The 15,004-nt window shown below is 44.1% G+C and overlaps 1 protein-coding gene across 1 annotated transcript in view; it reads left to right on the top strand.

Moving 5' to 3' along the window:
- Positions 1 to 15,004, top strand: part of snd1 (staphylococcal nuclease and tudor domain containing 1) — a 361,345-nt gene that overhangs the window by 97,677 nt on the left and 248,664 nt on the right. The window contains exon 14 of the mRNA XM_079493746.1: positions 3,707 to 3,779. Coding sequence (XP_079349872.1) covers positions 3,707 to 3,779 — 73 coding nt within the window. The remainder of the gene's footprint in view (positions 1 to 3,706; positions 3,780 to 15,004) is intronic.

Genomic DNA, 15,004 nt, shown 5'->3' with positions numbered 1-15,004 from the left:
AACACAGTGTTTACATCCTACGAGCTGCACAGAACCATGTCAAATTGTGCTCTCGGGGGAGAGAGGGGGAGAATTAAATATGAGGCTGAGTATTATTTTCTTCCAAAGCCAAACAGTTTTATGGTGCTTTTTGTTATTGTGTGGGGGAGGGCCTTGAAGAACTGCTAATGTGTAGCCTAAGGCCGGTGAATAGGGAGGGGACAAGGAATCAAAACGCTGTTGACCTCGTATCTAGCCGAGGTGAAGGTGCCCACTTTGCTGTCCAATCCACTAATTGTGTTATTAGCACACACAGCTTAGCACAAATGGCGTCACCATGGTTTAGGGTAGAACGGTCGCCGGTCACCATTACAAATTTAAGTCGAGAACTAATTGTCACACTAATAATTGCGATTAAAGATGAATGAATGAATGAATGTTGGAACATACAAAATACATGTCTGTTTGCCTGGCTTCATGGGGCGGCGGTGGCTCAGGGGTAGATTGGCTGGATCGCAACCGCAAGGCTGCCAGTTCGAACCCGGGCTCCCCCAGAGTTGGTGTCGAAGTGTCCTTGAGCAAGACACTGAACCCTTAATTGCTCCTGATGTGCTGGTTGGTGCCTTGCATGGTTTCTGCCGCCATCGGTGTGTGACTGGGTGAATGTAATGCACAATCTATGTAAAGCGCCTTGGATAGAGGCGCTATATAAATGCACCATTTACCATTTTCATAATAAAGAATTGCACCTCTAACCCTTATCAACATAAGAGGGAGCGATGGAGAGCCTATTTCACCCACGCAGTAACCCGGGCCAATGCTGTGTACCTGAACCTGAGCACGCTGGTCGCCGGGTGGACAGTGTTAAGTGTGTCTGTGGGTTTTATGAACATTTAACCAATATTAACAAGGGCTTTTAACTGAACTCCATTGGATCTATTGGGACACAGGTTCCCTTTTTCCATTTCCTGGAGAGTTTGAACGATTTTGGGCATACGTTTTCCACACGAACGAACACGGCAATATGCTTTCACACACAAACTGAATGCAAACCATGTTCGACTGCTCTCTCATAGAACTGTGTATAGGGTCCTTCCAAGTGTGCATGCCTTGACAGACAGACAGACAGACAGACAGACAGACAGAGAGATAGACAGAGACAGACATGCAGGCAGCCCCACAATGTGCAGGGCTCTAAATCAGAGCTTCTCTTTACGTGAACCCTATGAATAGAATTATAGGGAGGTGGGGTGCAGAGATTTAGTACAGGCTTTATTACTCTGCCAAAGATTAAGATCTGCTTGGCATCGCTAGAGTAGATGCCCCCCCCCCCCCCTCTCTATATATAGGGGCTCCCGACAGCCCCCTCCTCGTCTCCTCTCCTCTCTCTTTCTTCTCATTCAACTTACCCTTCTGCTTCCTTATCCTCTGTCCTTGCTCCCCCTCGTCTCGTCCTTGCCTTTGCCTCATTTTGACCTCCTCGCCCTCCCCTTCTCTCCTTGTTCTCAAGTCCATGTTTGGTTGCCTCCTGGGAGTTTCTTAGAGACCATTATCTCTCTCTCTCCCTTCCCTCTCTCTTAAACCTTTCTCTCCTTTCTACTTCTCTCTTTCTCTCCATGCCTTTCCCCGCTCTGTCTGTCTGTCTGTCTGTCTGTCTGTCTGTCTGTCTGTCTGTCTGTCTGTCTGTCTGTCTGTCTGTCTGTCTGTCTGTCTGTCTGTCTGTCTGTCTGTCTGTCTGTCTGTCTGTCTGTCTGTCTGTCTCCTCGTCCAAGGCCTCAGTGGTGTTCTCTGAAACCTCTCTCTCTCTCTCTCTCTCTCCCATCTCAATTGCTGTCTTTGTGTGTCTCTTTCCCCCCTCTCTCTCTCTCTCTCCTCTCTCCTCTCTCCTCTCTCTCTCTCTCTCTCTCTCTCTCTCTCTCCTCTCTCTCTCTCTCTCTCCTCTCTCCTCTCTCTCTCTCCTCTCTCTCTCTCTCCTCTCTCTCTCTCTCTCTCTCTCTCTCTCTCTCTCTCTCTAGATCTCTCCGTCTCTTTATCGCTCTTCCTCCATCTCTTTTGCTCCCTCTTCTCTTTCTGTCCATCTCTTTTTTCCCTTTCTGTATACTTTCCCATTTTATCCTTTTATCTATTATGCGTTTCCATATATGCGTTTCCCCACGCACACTCACGTGCACACACACACACACACTCACTTTCTCTCGTGGGTTAGATGTCCCTGCTAGTCTCATAATGGAGATGATGAGAGATGTCAGTCTTATTTTTAGCTCCTGCTGCACCAGTCCTTTGGCCCTATAGCCTTCTAGGAACCCCCCCCATCCCTCCCAGGTTCGCTCTCTCACTGACATGCACGGACGCATGCACACACACACGCACGCGCACACACACACACACACACACACACACGCGCACACGCACACGCACACGCACACGCACACGCACACGTGCACACACACACTCTCAAGGGACCGTGGCGTCCACGCCAGTGACCCTACGATGACATGGGCCCCTCTTCCTTCCTTTCACCATCGTCATCTCATCAGAGCCTCCAGGCGGTCGTACAGAAGCGGCGGTTTCCATCGTCTCCACTAACGTCTCTAACGTCCATTTACTGCTCTCATCTCCAGCCTATAGATTACCCACATCAACCAGTGCCTCCAGTTAGAGACCTAATGGTATTTAAGGGAAGGCAAATTGGTATGGAAGCGTATCTGGGTTCGCCGCGGAATGACATGTTCTTTGTTATCTGCAGCCATTACTCAAAGAAAGCCTTCTATTTGTTCATGCCGTCGGCTTATCTTCGTTGTCGGGTGGACAACTTGTATGTCCAAATGTAGGGAAGTCTGATATTGGCTTTTTTGCCAATATCCGATTTTCTGATATCGTCCAACTCTTAATTTCCAACCGATACACCGGGCCTTTTTCACCAAAACTATTGTTGGGTAATAACATCATATATCTCCTCCTAAGAAATTATGCTTTTTTTCATGGTGATGTCCCACTGGATGCATTCATAAATGTAACAGTACAGCCTACAGCAGTTGAACTAATAAAAAGCAATACCGACATTTTACGATATTAAATTATTTCGCTAATATCGGGAAGTCCATCATCAGACATCTCTAATAGTGTTACTTTTCATGAAATGGGAAAAGCATGGATGCAATGCAGTTATTATTCAGTCACAAGCTCTTGCTGATGCTTTTCATTGGTTTGATTGATTGATTGAAATATTTATTAACGGTTTGCAGAATTACAGTACATTTCAAGCACAAACTCAATACAAAGGCTGTTAACTGTGAGTGGACGACCCAATTAAGCATTACACTTGTTTACAAGAGGGTCCACCATGTTCAATTCATCAAAACATTTAGAGACGTACAAATAGACACTTCTATATAGACAAAGAACAGAACAGGAATTCATCATAGGTTAAACACAGACTCGACCGCTTTCAATTATATTCAAAATATTTCAAAAACGTGCAACTATCAGATCAACAGGTTCAACACGTTGTGAGGTCTTTGATCTCCTGTACTACCTTTTGAGCAGCACTGTCATATGGAAATATGAAATATGACTTTAATTAGTTGCCACCAGAAAAGGAGATACAAGGTTTATGCCTGCCAGCGACGATAATGGTCCCACATTGTGTTATGATGTATTCTTGACGTGGGTGTGTGTGTGTGTGTGTCTGTCTGTGTGTGTGTGTGGTTTGATTGATTGATTGCAGCGCCATCAAGAATGGAAAAGGACTGCACAGCAAGAAGGAGGTCCCTATTCACAGAGTGGCTGATATCTCTGGGGTAAGTGTTGGGGGGTGTGTATCTCTGGGGTAAGTGTTGGGGTGTGTGTGTGTGTGTATTTAGAATGGATACCTGTTATCTGCCGCCTGAATAGCAGATGGTCTTCCTCACATGAGATACGAAAAACATGACATGAAAAAAAAAATAAAAAAAAAAAAATAAATACATTGAATATTACATCAATGTATTACACACAAAGTAAAAAATCACACCCGTGTGAACTGAGTGGTGCAACTCCGCTCTCCCCCTGCCCCCCCCCCCCCCCCCCCCCCCCCCTTTCTCTCTCTCTCTCATTAGCAGGCAACAGCACTATCTCTCTCTCTCTGTTTCTGGCACAACAGCGCCACTTTTACTTTTACTACATAGGTTAAGACGGACACTGCTGTTCCTTGGAGTGGTTGCACCACTCAAAAAAACAAACAACTCATTTCACACAGGAGACATTTGAGACCTTTTTATTTTCAAGGGGTTTGGGTGGCGCGCAGTGGTAAAGTCCCTGCCCACCACCACCACAGAGGTTGTGGGTTGGAATCCACCGTTGTGCACCTGGCTTTGTCGGGGCAGCTATGCGAACACAATTAATTAATAATTTTCACTGCACGCAAAATAAAAATAAAGATTTTGAACAAACATAAACAACGTGAATATAACCAATTAAAATGCAGTAGATTGTGTGTAGTCTGTGTTTGACATACTGTGTGTGTGTGTGTGTGTGTGTGTGTGTGTGTGTGTGTGTGTGTGTGTGTGTGTGTGTGTGTGTGTGTGTGTGTGTGTGTGTGTGTGTGTGTGTGTGTGTGTGTGTGTGTGTGTGTGTGTGTGTGTGTGTGTGTGTGTGTGTGTGTGTGTGTGTGTGTGTGTGTGTGTGTGTGTGTGTGTGTGTGTGTGTGTGTGTGTGTGCATTCTACACTGAGGAATACATCGGAGCGTGTTTGATGGAGCGACGCACGGCGGTATAAGCGCCTCCTCTGTGAAACATTGACATATTCTAATCTTTTTAACTGTGAACTCATTTGCTCAGAGAACCCCGAGGTGCTCGTTCACACATGGCCACTAAACGCCTTCCCTGCCTCTCCTCCGTTCACACAAGCCATCTCTTTCTCTCCCCTCTCGTATATTAACCCATTTAGGCCTTGTTTCTGTATCAGTGGTGCTCAATATTTCATGTCAAGGACCCCATGTAATATGCCTCCACCCCCCCATCTGAAAATATGTTGTTCCACGGATGCCCCCCCCCCCCCCAGAAGCAAAGATTTGAGTTAAAAACGTTCACTCTGAAAGAATATATATTCAAAGGTTTGCGCCACATTTTCACGATTAAATAAAAAAAATAGCAGACCTACAAAAAATAGCAGACCTACAAGCTCGTAGCGCGCCACTCGGTGGCGCGCTATGAGCTTGTAGATCTGCTATTTTTCAATAGCTAAAGCATAACATAATGCTTTAAAACACCAAAAGGGGTTCCCGCCCAGAATGGGTTAAAGCAATGGAACATCTGCTAAAAATAATGGCTGTCATTAATAAAAGTGTCCCATCCTAACTTATTTACGAGGGCCCAGGGTGTTGATGGAGACATCACTGGGCTAATGAAGCTTGATTAGGAGCAGCTCACCAAATGAAAATTTGATTGAACGGCGGCCGGCTCATAAAGTGTCCAAGTCAATAGAGTAATGGCTGACGGTACGCTCCTTCCTAGCTCGTTTAGGCCTGAGGACGATTCTACAAATGCCTTCAAATTCCTGACAGTTTTCTGAAAAACACAATGTTCATGTTCTCAAACATTTTCATGTCCCCCCCCCCCCCCCAGAAACAAAGATTTGAGTTAAAAACGTTCGCTCTGAAAGAATATATATTCAAAGATTTGCACCACATTTTCACGATTTTTCAAAAATAGCAGACCTACAAGCTCGTAGCGTGCCACTCGGTGGCGCGCTATGAGCTTGTAGATCTGCTATTTTTCAATAGCTAAAGTATAACATAATGCTTAAAACACCAAAAGGGGTTCCCGCCCAGAATGGGCTAGAGCAGTTTGACGGTGATGGATAATTTTGTGTGCCTTCTTTCCCCCCCCCCCCCCCCCCCCCCCCTTTACGCCAAATTTCTTCGCTGAAAATAGCCGTTTGGATCTACAAGCTCACAACTAGGGGTGTCACAATAATTACATAACCGTTTCCATGTTGAAGGATGTTCATACATATCGTTTTTTCATTTCATGTGAAAGCAGGGAATCATAGCTTCAAATGTACATATTGGTTGTTCAGTTTGACCCACCAGTTTTGGAGATATGGCTTATAGAGTAATGTCTTGCAGAGAACAGCGAGTTGAGAAAACGGGCTTGAAAGGTTCACTTCTGTGGTCTCTAACATTACACCTAGCTACATGTTTGGGCATTTATTTCATATTAACATGTCGATTTCAGCTCTGACACTTACATGCTCTAGTATGTGAAGAGTCTGCCTGTGCTATTAACTCATTTAAAAAAAAAAAAAAAAAAACTTAAGCTGTAATTTGCGCGATGGCAGTCTCTCAGTCAAATCTGGTCACATATGAAAAACTGAAATAGCTAAGTACTTTGTGCTTGTAGATCAGCTATTTAAAATCCAGAGCAGCCTCAGAAAGTGCTGTGTCTGTAAGCGCCTCCCTCCCTCCCTCCCGACACAAGGTGCACTGATCTATTTCAAATAGATGTTGATGGACCGCTCCTCCTCCTCCTCGCTGCACTTCCATCACGCTCAGATCAGAGGCACATTAACCCATTTTGACCTGAGATCAAATTCTAAAAATGTCTTCTACATCCTGACAGTTTTCTGAAAAAGCTATGTTTCTATGTCAGTGTTTCTTTGATTTTTCAAAAATAGCAGACCTACAAGCTTGTAGCGCGCCACTCGGTGGCGCGCTATGAGCTTGTAGATCTGCTATTTTTCAATAGCTAAAGCATAACATAATGCTAACACCAAAAGGGGTTCCCGCTCAGAATGGGTTAATGACATCCTCATTATGGGTCTCCCTCGTGCACTCGGTCCCTGTCATTTGGGGCATACGACATCAGAGTGGTGCCCCGACCGATGCCAGCTTTTTGAGGTCTGATCCTGATCCTGACTGGAGAGTCCAAGCCCACCATTATTACTGATGGTTTGACCGCTATGATGTGATAATTTGATTAGTTTCCATTTCAGAACATTTAAGTAGAATTTAGTTTAACAGTTTGACAGAAACAGATGATCTACACAAGCTCACACACAGCACTGCGACACATTTTGACTTTCAAATAACGGCCGGTTCATCAGCTATAGACCTATAAATCGGTCTAGCTAGTACAACAGAGGGATATTTGGGGGAAAGTTAACCGAAATGTGCCTGCTGCTGATTTGAACGCCGGCCAGATTACTGCACAGTCATAAGGCTACAGTACGTTGTGGCCCTATGGGCTATCGTGGACTAGCTTCCACATCATTTATGGGACACAGAGGTTAGCTGTTCATTTCCACATCATCGTCATTGCCGCCTCCCAATGTCTTTATGTGCCAGCAGGAAGGATAAATGACCCTGTAAAATTAATTATAGCGAGGAATTGATGTGCTGACTGAGCGGCTCTATGAGAGGGGCTGCCGTGTTTGATAAACATAAAAATGCCTGGTTTAACCCGTTTAGGCCTGACGTCGAACATTTTCTGGAAAAACCTCATGTTTCTGTATCAGTGGTGCTCAATATTTCATGTCAAGGACCCCCAAACATGATATGTAATTGGCCACCGACCCCCATCTGAAAATATGTTGTTCCAGGAACCCCTCAGAAGCAAAGATTTTAGTTAAAAACGTTCACTCTGAAAGAATATACATTCAAAGATTTGAGCCACATTGTCACGACTTTTCAAAAAATAGCAGACCTACAAGCTCGTAGCGCGCCACTCGGTGGCGCGCTATGAGCTTGTAGATCTGCTATTTTTCAATAGCTAACTTATAACATAATGTTTAAAACACCAAAAGGGGTTCCCGCCCAACATGGGTTAACCCAGTAAATTGACTAACAACACATTGTAGAAGCAGCAACGACCTGGGTGAGTAGTTTCAGAGACAGAGGGAAGGTCAAACAGCTGCGTTGCAGGACTTTATGTGACGATTCAACAAAGATTTACATACAGTGTGCAGGGTATTACTTCCCATCAGGCACCATGTCACACACGTTATTCTTTTTATAATGGTGAAAGGGACGCACTCATTGACTAACCTGACTCCCCGCCAGATGGGGCAGCAGAGAGTACACTGGGTTCCACCCTCCTGCTCTCATCTGGGAACTCTCAGGCAGACTTGAGGCTCCGGCCACAAAACGGCCTGGCCAATCAGCGGCAGCTAGAGGCGGGATCAAGGCAGCACTGTGTATGCCTTGATCCCGCCTCTAGCTGCCGCTGATTGAGCATCAAGTCTGCCTGAGAGTTCCCAGATGGGAGCAGGAGGGGGGAACCCAGTGTACTCTCTGCTGCCCCATCTGGCGGAGTCAGGTTACTCATTGACTGCCACCGTTTACTACGGCCGCTGCGACTTATCTGCCGCCACATACAGCGAGGTTTTTTGAAGACTCCAAAATTCACCCCAAAATGAACCGGAAGCAAAATCGCCTAAAGCTAATTAGGTCATTTTAAGTCATCGGAAGCGTTGATATTGTAACCGCGAGGTAGCGACAATTTAGTAATGAGACCCCAACATCGACGTTCTGTTGACTGTACTGTACTACTGGACCTGACTGTACTGTACTGTACTGTACTGTACTGTACTGTACTGTACTGTACTGTACTGTACTGTACTGTACTACTGGACCTTACTGTACTGCACTACTGTACCTGACTGTAGGCCTACTGTAACAGTCTGTACTGTACTGTACTGTACTGTACTGTACTGTACTGTACTGTACTGTACTGTACTGTACTGTACTGTACTGTACTGTACTGTACTGTACTACTGGACCTTACTGTACTGCACTACTGTACCTGACTGTAGGCCTACTGTAACAGTCTTTACTGTACTGTACTGTACTGTACTGTACTGTACTGTACTGTACTGTACTACTGGACCTTACTGTACTGCACTACTGTACCTGACTGTAGGCCTACTGTAACAGTCTTTACTGTACTGTACTGTACTGTACTGTACTGTACTGTACTGTACTGTACTGTACTGTACTGTACTGTACTGTACTGTACTGTACTGTACTCTAACATTACACTCTTTACTGTAACAGTGAATTAGAACTTGACCAGTTGATTCAGTGATTCATCATCTAAGATTAGTTGTCAAATTTTACCAGGTCAGAATCATCATGTTTATTCACAGGCATTTATCTACATGGTCTGTCAAAACATATATACGCTATTACAGTTACAGTTAGGAGGCGCTAGCGCGCGCCTCAAAAGAAGCACAATGTAACCAGTTGAACCCCGATGTTGAGAACCAGTGCTTTTACACCAATCAACCAAAGAAGCACAATGTAACCAGTTGAACCCTGATGTTGAGAACCAGTGCTTTTACACCAATCGCATCAACAGCTCATCCATGGGCTTCCCTCATTGGCCGACGCAACACGTCGTCTCATCCATCGGCTTCCCTCATTGGCCGACGCAACACGTCGTCTCCACGGCTTCACGTGACGTTTGTACCGCTGTACCAATATAAGAGGTAGCGTATTGAGACAGAACTGCATTGTGGGACAGACAGATCTGCATTTGCTGGACAGAGAGACAGAACTACATTGTGGGACAGAGACAGAACTACATTGTGGGACAGGGAGACAGAACTACATTGTGGGACAGAGAGACAGAACTACATTGTGGGACAGAGAGACAGAACTACATTGTGGGACAGAGACAGAACTACATTGTGGGACAGGGAGACAGAACTACATTGTGGGACAGAGGCATAACTACATTGTGGGACAGACAGATCTGCATTTGCTGGACAGAGAGACAGAACTACATTGTGGGACAGACAGATCTGCATTTGCTGGACAGAGAGACAGAACTACATTGTGGGACAGAGGCATAACTACATTGTGGGACAGGGAGACAGAACTACATTGTGGGACAGAGAGACATAACTACATTGTGGGACAGAGGCATAACTACATTGTGGGACAGGGAGACAGAACTACATTGTGGGACAGAGAGACATAACTACATTGTGGGACAGAGGCATAACTACATTGTGGGACAGGGAGACAGAACTACATTGTGGGACAGAGAGACATAACTACATTGTGGGACAGAGACAAAACTACATTGTGGGACAGAGACAAAACTATATTGTGGGACAGAGACAAAACTACATTGTGGGACAGAGAGACAAAACTACATTGTGGGACAGAGACAGAACAACATTGTGGGACAGACAGAACTACATTGTGGGACAGAGAGACAGAACTACATTGTGGGACAGAGAGACATAACTACATTGTGGGACAGAGACAGCACTACATTGTGGGACAGAGACAGAACTACATTGTGGGACAGAGAGACAAAACTACATTGTGGGACAGAGACACAACTACAAAGGAAGTTGCTGCAGTGCTTGGCACAGTGACCAGTCAGCATTCAACTCTGTACTCAGAGTCCAGGACTACTACAGTAATTGTGATATACTCAGGAGTCCAGGACTACTACAGTAATTGTAATATACTCAGGAGTCCAGGACTACTACAGTAATTGTTCATTCAACGCTGTACTCAGGAGTCCAGGACTACTACAGTAATTGTAACATACTCAGGAGTCCAGGACTACTACAGTAATAGTAATGAACAGTGAACACTTTCTACACTCTGCACTATTTGAGTGCCCTATACAGAATGTTGCACCATACTGTATGTATTGTTATGGTCTAGTTGAGATCCATAACTGTAGATTAATGATACTAAGTAAGGGCTTACATTGCAGGTGAGTAGTATTAGATTCCTGTCTGGATGATTATTGGTGTTTTCACAACTCAGATTGAGTGAGTTTCCTATATTATTGTCAGCAGATTGATAGTGCTGGGAACTGTTAAAAGGTTTACTGGTTGAAAATGTCAATAAGTTAATAAGGGCACTTACTGGTAAAGACATTTGAAGCAGACATTGGATGCGCCACCATCTTTATACTTTGGTATGTTTATGGTTATATCCAACATCAGAGTGACATGGCTGTCGTCTGCTGGCCGGCCGGCCCTCCCATAAGCCAATTTTAATATACAATGGGACAAATTAAATGTAATTTAAGACCCGGTATTTCTACAAGTTCATAGCATAGTATATGAATGCTGCAAGTCGGGAGAGCACATGCACACGCGCGCACACACGCACACGCGCACACACACGCCAGCAGACAGTGGTAGTAGAATACTGTGTGTGTGGAGGCTTCAATGGTTACTTATTCCAGGCTAATGTAATGAGCATTGTAATAAAACAAGACAGAAATAGACCCCCCCTCCCCCGTTAACTCTCATTTCTAAAACAAAAATAAGAAAATAAATCCCTTTCTCCTCTGCTGATGCACACCCACATACAGCTGTGTATGTGTATCATATCCACAAGTGGATAATCCATTCAGGCCTGACGTCGAAATTAAAAAAAAAAGTTTTCTAAATCATGACAATTTTCTGAAAGATTTGAGGCACATTTTAAAGATCTTTTCAAAAATAGCAGACCTACAAGTTTGCGCTATGAGCTTGTATATCTGCTATTTTTCAATAGCTAAAGTTTAACGTAACGCTTAAAGGTATATTCAGTGATTTCACTTAATTCAAATATCACTTTTTTTTTTGTTTTGTTGTGATAATCCTCCCTACTATAGTGTGCTGACCATATAAGGAGTCCCCAGTTAACCCCTGGGGTCAAATCAACCTTAGGTTTCGTTTTTGGCTGGGTGGCCCAGCCTTTATCCAATCAAGATAGAGAGGGGCCTTCCACCAATCATGATCGAGCGGGGGCGGGCCTTGGTGTGTGTGCTGTTGGCCTGTCGCGTGTCCCTCCACTGCAGTGCGTGCATGTGCACATCTTGTTAGCGGGGCGGACCAGGGGGTTTTCCAAATCACCCAAATCACTGAATGCTCCTTTAAAACACCAAAAGGGGTTCCCGCCCAGAATGGGATAAACACACACACGCAACGCGCAGATATACTTCCCTGTGCGTCAGCCTGAACCGCAGCACCAGAGGTTTGGCCCGGCAGGGTTTAGTGCGATGCGTGGGACACGGATCACAAATAGACTGAAGCCTGTTTCTAAACGTATAGAGTGTGGGAGATGAGATGAGGAGCTTATCTCTCTCAACCCTCTATGGCTCTCTCTCTCTTCCCTCGTTGGATTGGTTCTGCGATGATGCCGGTGCAATAAAAACACATTTATTTTTTTATTATCTAATACGTTCCATGCTGTTTTTTTAACCCATTAACCTATTTTGACCTGAGATCAGATTCTACAAATGTCTTCTACATCCTGACAGTTTTCTGAAAAAGCTATGTTTCTATGTCAGTCGTTGAAAAATAGCAGACCTACAAGCTCGTAGCGCGCCACTCGGTGGCGCGCTATGAACTTGTAGATCTGCTATTTTTCAATAGCTATATTATAACATAATGCACCAAAAAGGGGTTCCCGCCCAAAATGGGTTAAGACCCGAGGCCGATAAAAAAAGAAAAGTCTTCTAAATGCTAACCTGTTATATCGGTGGGTTCTCGAACGTTTTCATGTCAACGACCGACAACACTATGTATTTTGGCCCCCATCTCAAAATATGTGACTAAATTTGACTGAGGGACTGCCATTGGATTTTTTTGAATTTTCGTTTTTTCATATCATATGAAAGCAGGGAATCATAGCTTCAAATTGACATATTGGTTGTTCAGTTTGACCCACCAGTTTTGAAGATACGGCTTATAGAGTAATGTCTTGCAGAAAACAGCGAGTTGAGAAAACAGGCTTGAAATGTTCACTTCTGTTGTCTCTAACATTACACCTAGCTACATGTTTGGGCATTTATTTCATATTTACATGTCGATTTCAGCTCTGACACTTATTTCAGACATGCTCTAGTATGTGAAGAGTCTGCCTGTGCTATAAACTCAATTTGAAAAAAAATTAAATATTTTTTTCTCGCGATGGCAGTCTCTCAGTCAAATCTGGTTCCAGGAAACCCCCCAGAAGCAAACATTTGAGTTAAAATGTTTAGACAATTTGTATATATATCTGCTATTTTTGATTATCCAAGTAGTGCAAGTATGCGATATGGTTGAAGTGGTTAAAATGACTGACACTATAAATCCAGAAGGGATAGATAGACGCTGGAGCAGCTCGGACAGTTTAATTCAGGTGCAAGTCTGCGAGAAATGACTGACGTTTCAAATCTTGTGATCTTCCTCAGAGTCACGATTGTGACACTATATTAACTACTTTTGGACCCCCTGGTTCTCTCTTTCTCTCTTTCTCTCTCTCTCTCTCTCTCTCTCTCTCTCTCTCTCTCTCTCTCTCTCTCTCTCTCTCTGACTCACCCTGACTCGCCGCACTCTGCCAGAGGTTGTATAATGTGGCCTGCTGCTGTCTGACGCACTGCTTCCCTTTTTAACCTATTCTCGGCGGGAACCCCTTTTGGTGTTAGCATTATGTTATGCTTTAGCTATTGAAAAATAGCAGATCTACAAGCTCGTAGCGCGCCACCGAGTGGCGCGCTACGAGCTTGTAGGTCTGCTATTTTTTGAAAAATCGAAGAACCACTGACACAGAAACATAGCTTTTTCAGAAAACTGTCAGGATGTAGAAGACATTTTTAGAATCTGATCTCAGGTCAAAATGGGTTAACCACTTCAACAAGCCCTAGTGTTCCTACTCTGGCCCCAAATAGCCCCATCTACAGTACAAGCTCACAAAGGTGTTTCATTGCATGCTCCTCCTGTAGATCTGCTACACGGCTACAGTATTTTATTTTTTACTGAATATGTATTTGCCCCCCACGGTAGGGCCATGTGTTGCTGATGGGTGGTCTAGGTCTTCACAGAATACGAACATGGTCATGGGTTTCAATCCAGCTCATGACATTTACATTCCTTTACTCAGGGGCGGCCTTAGGAATCTGGAGGCCCATTTCAAGACCAAATATGAGGCCCCCATATACCTATGACATAATTATTTTGTTGATACAGCCGTATTGATACAAATAGTTTGAGTGTTCAATATCACACACAACCATTACTCTCGACAATTAGCAACACCACCTCTCCTCATCCTGTCGACCCTTCACACATTAAAGTGTCTCTTTACCTCCCAATGCTGCACATTTTACCAAGGTTATTTACATAAAATAGGTGTAACTTAACATCGTGGGAGAGAGCAAGGCAGTGAGCGAGATAGAGAGAGAGAGAGAGAGAGAGGGCCAAGAGTGACGGGGGGGTTGACTGACGCCTGACGTTCAGTTGGAGCTTGGAGGCCCCCCTGAGGGTGGAGGCCCGTTTCAATTGAAACTGGTGAAACATAGCTAAGGCCTCCTATGCCTGTACTTCACTCGCATTTTATTTTCCATCATCCTCATCTGCCTTCTGTCCCACAATGCCGAAATGTCAGAAACAAAACAATGCTAATTAAATACAAAAATAGTTCAGTGAGATGCACTTGGACATTGCCTTAAAGTAATAATGATTGAAATTGAATCCATGAAGTTGAAATGGTTCCACTGGTGGTGGACAAACCGATATAACAAATGAAAAATATACTGTGCCGATGAGTTTTTTTTTCTAATTATTTTTTAAATTGCTTAACTCATTAAAACCGGGAAAGCATTTCATATTTTATATGTATATATGTATGAAGGTATATATATATATCTCGTCTCTGTTGGTGGAAACCTCCCAAAACTAGTAGCAGATCTACAAGCTCAAAACGTGTCACTTTGCACCATGTTTCCAGCTTTGTGGATCTGCTGCTGGTGATGCTTCTGTTTGGCGCTGTATAGTGTGATCAAGTAAGGCGTTAACTTCCGATAAATCTGCGTAGAACGGGCCTCGGTTCTTAACACACCCTGACATCAACACCGCCACCATCATTCCCAGCAGGCCTGTCACACAATCACGATTATTCAAGATGATCACAATTCGTTTTTGCATAATCGTCATGATCGTTTACATGTTTCATATTTTCAAACCTTTACAAAAATAGCGATACAAATGTAGCAGGTCTACAAGCTTAAAATGGAAATAATTTGATGAACAGCAGTTCACTGGGGG

The sequence above is a fragment of the Electrona antarctica genome (genome assembly GCF_951216825.1).
Source record: "Electrona antarctica genome assembly, chromosome: 23".
In the NCBI taxonomy this organism is placed as follows: Eukaryota; Metazoa; Chordata; class Actinopteri; order Myctophiformes; family Myctophidae; genus Electrona; species Electrona antarctica.
Note: the sequence above shows the minus strand (reverse complement) of the source record. Positions and strands in the feature narration are given on the sequence as shown.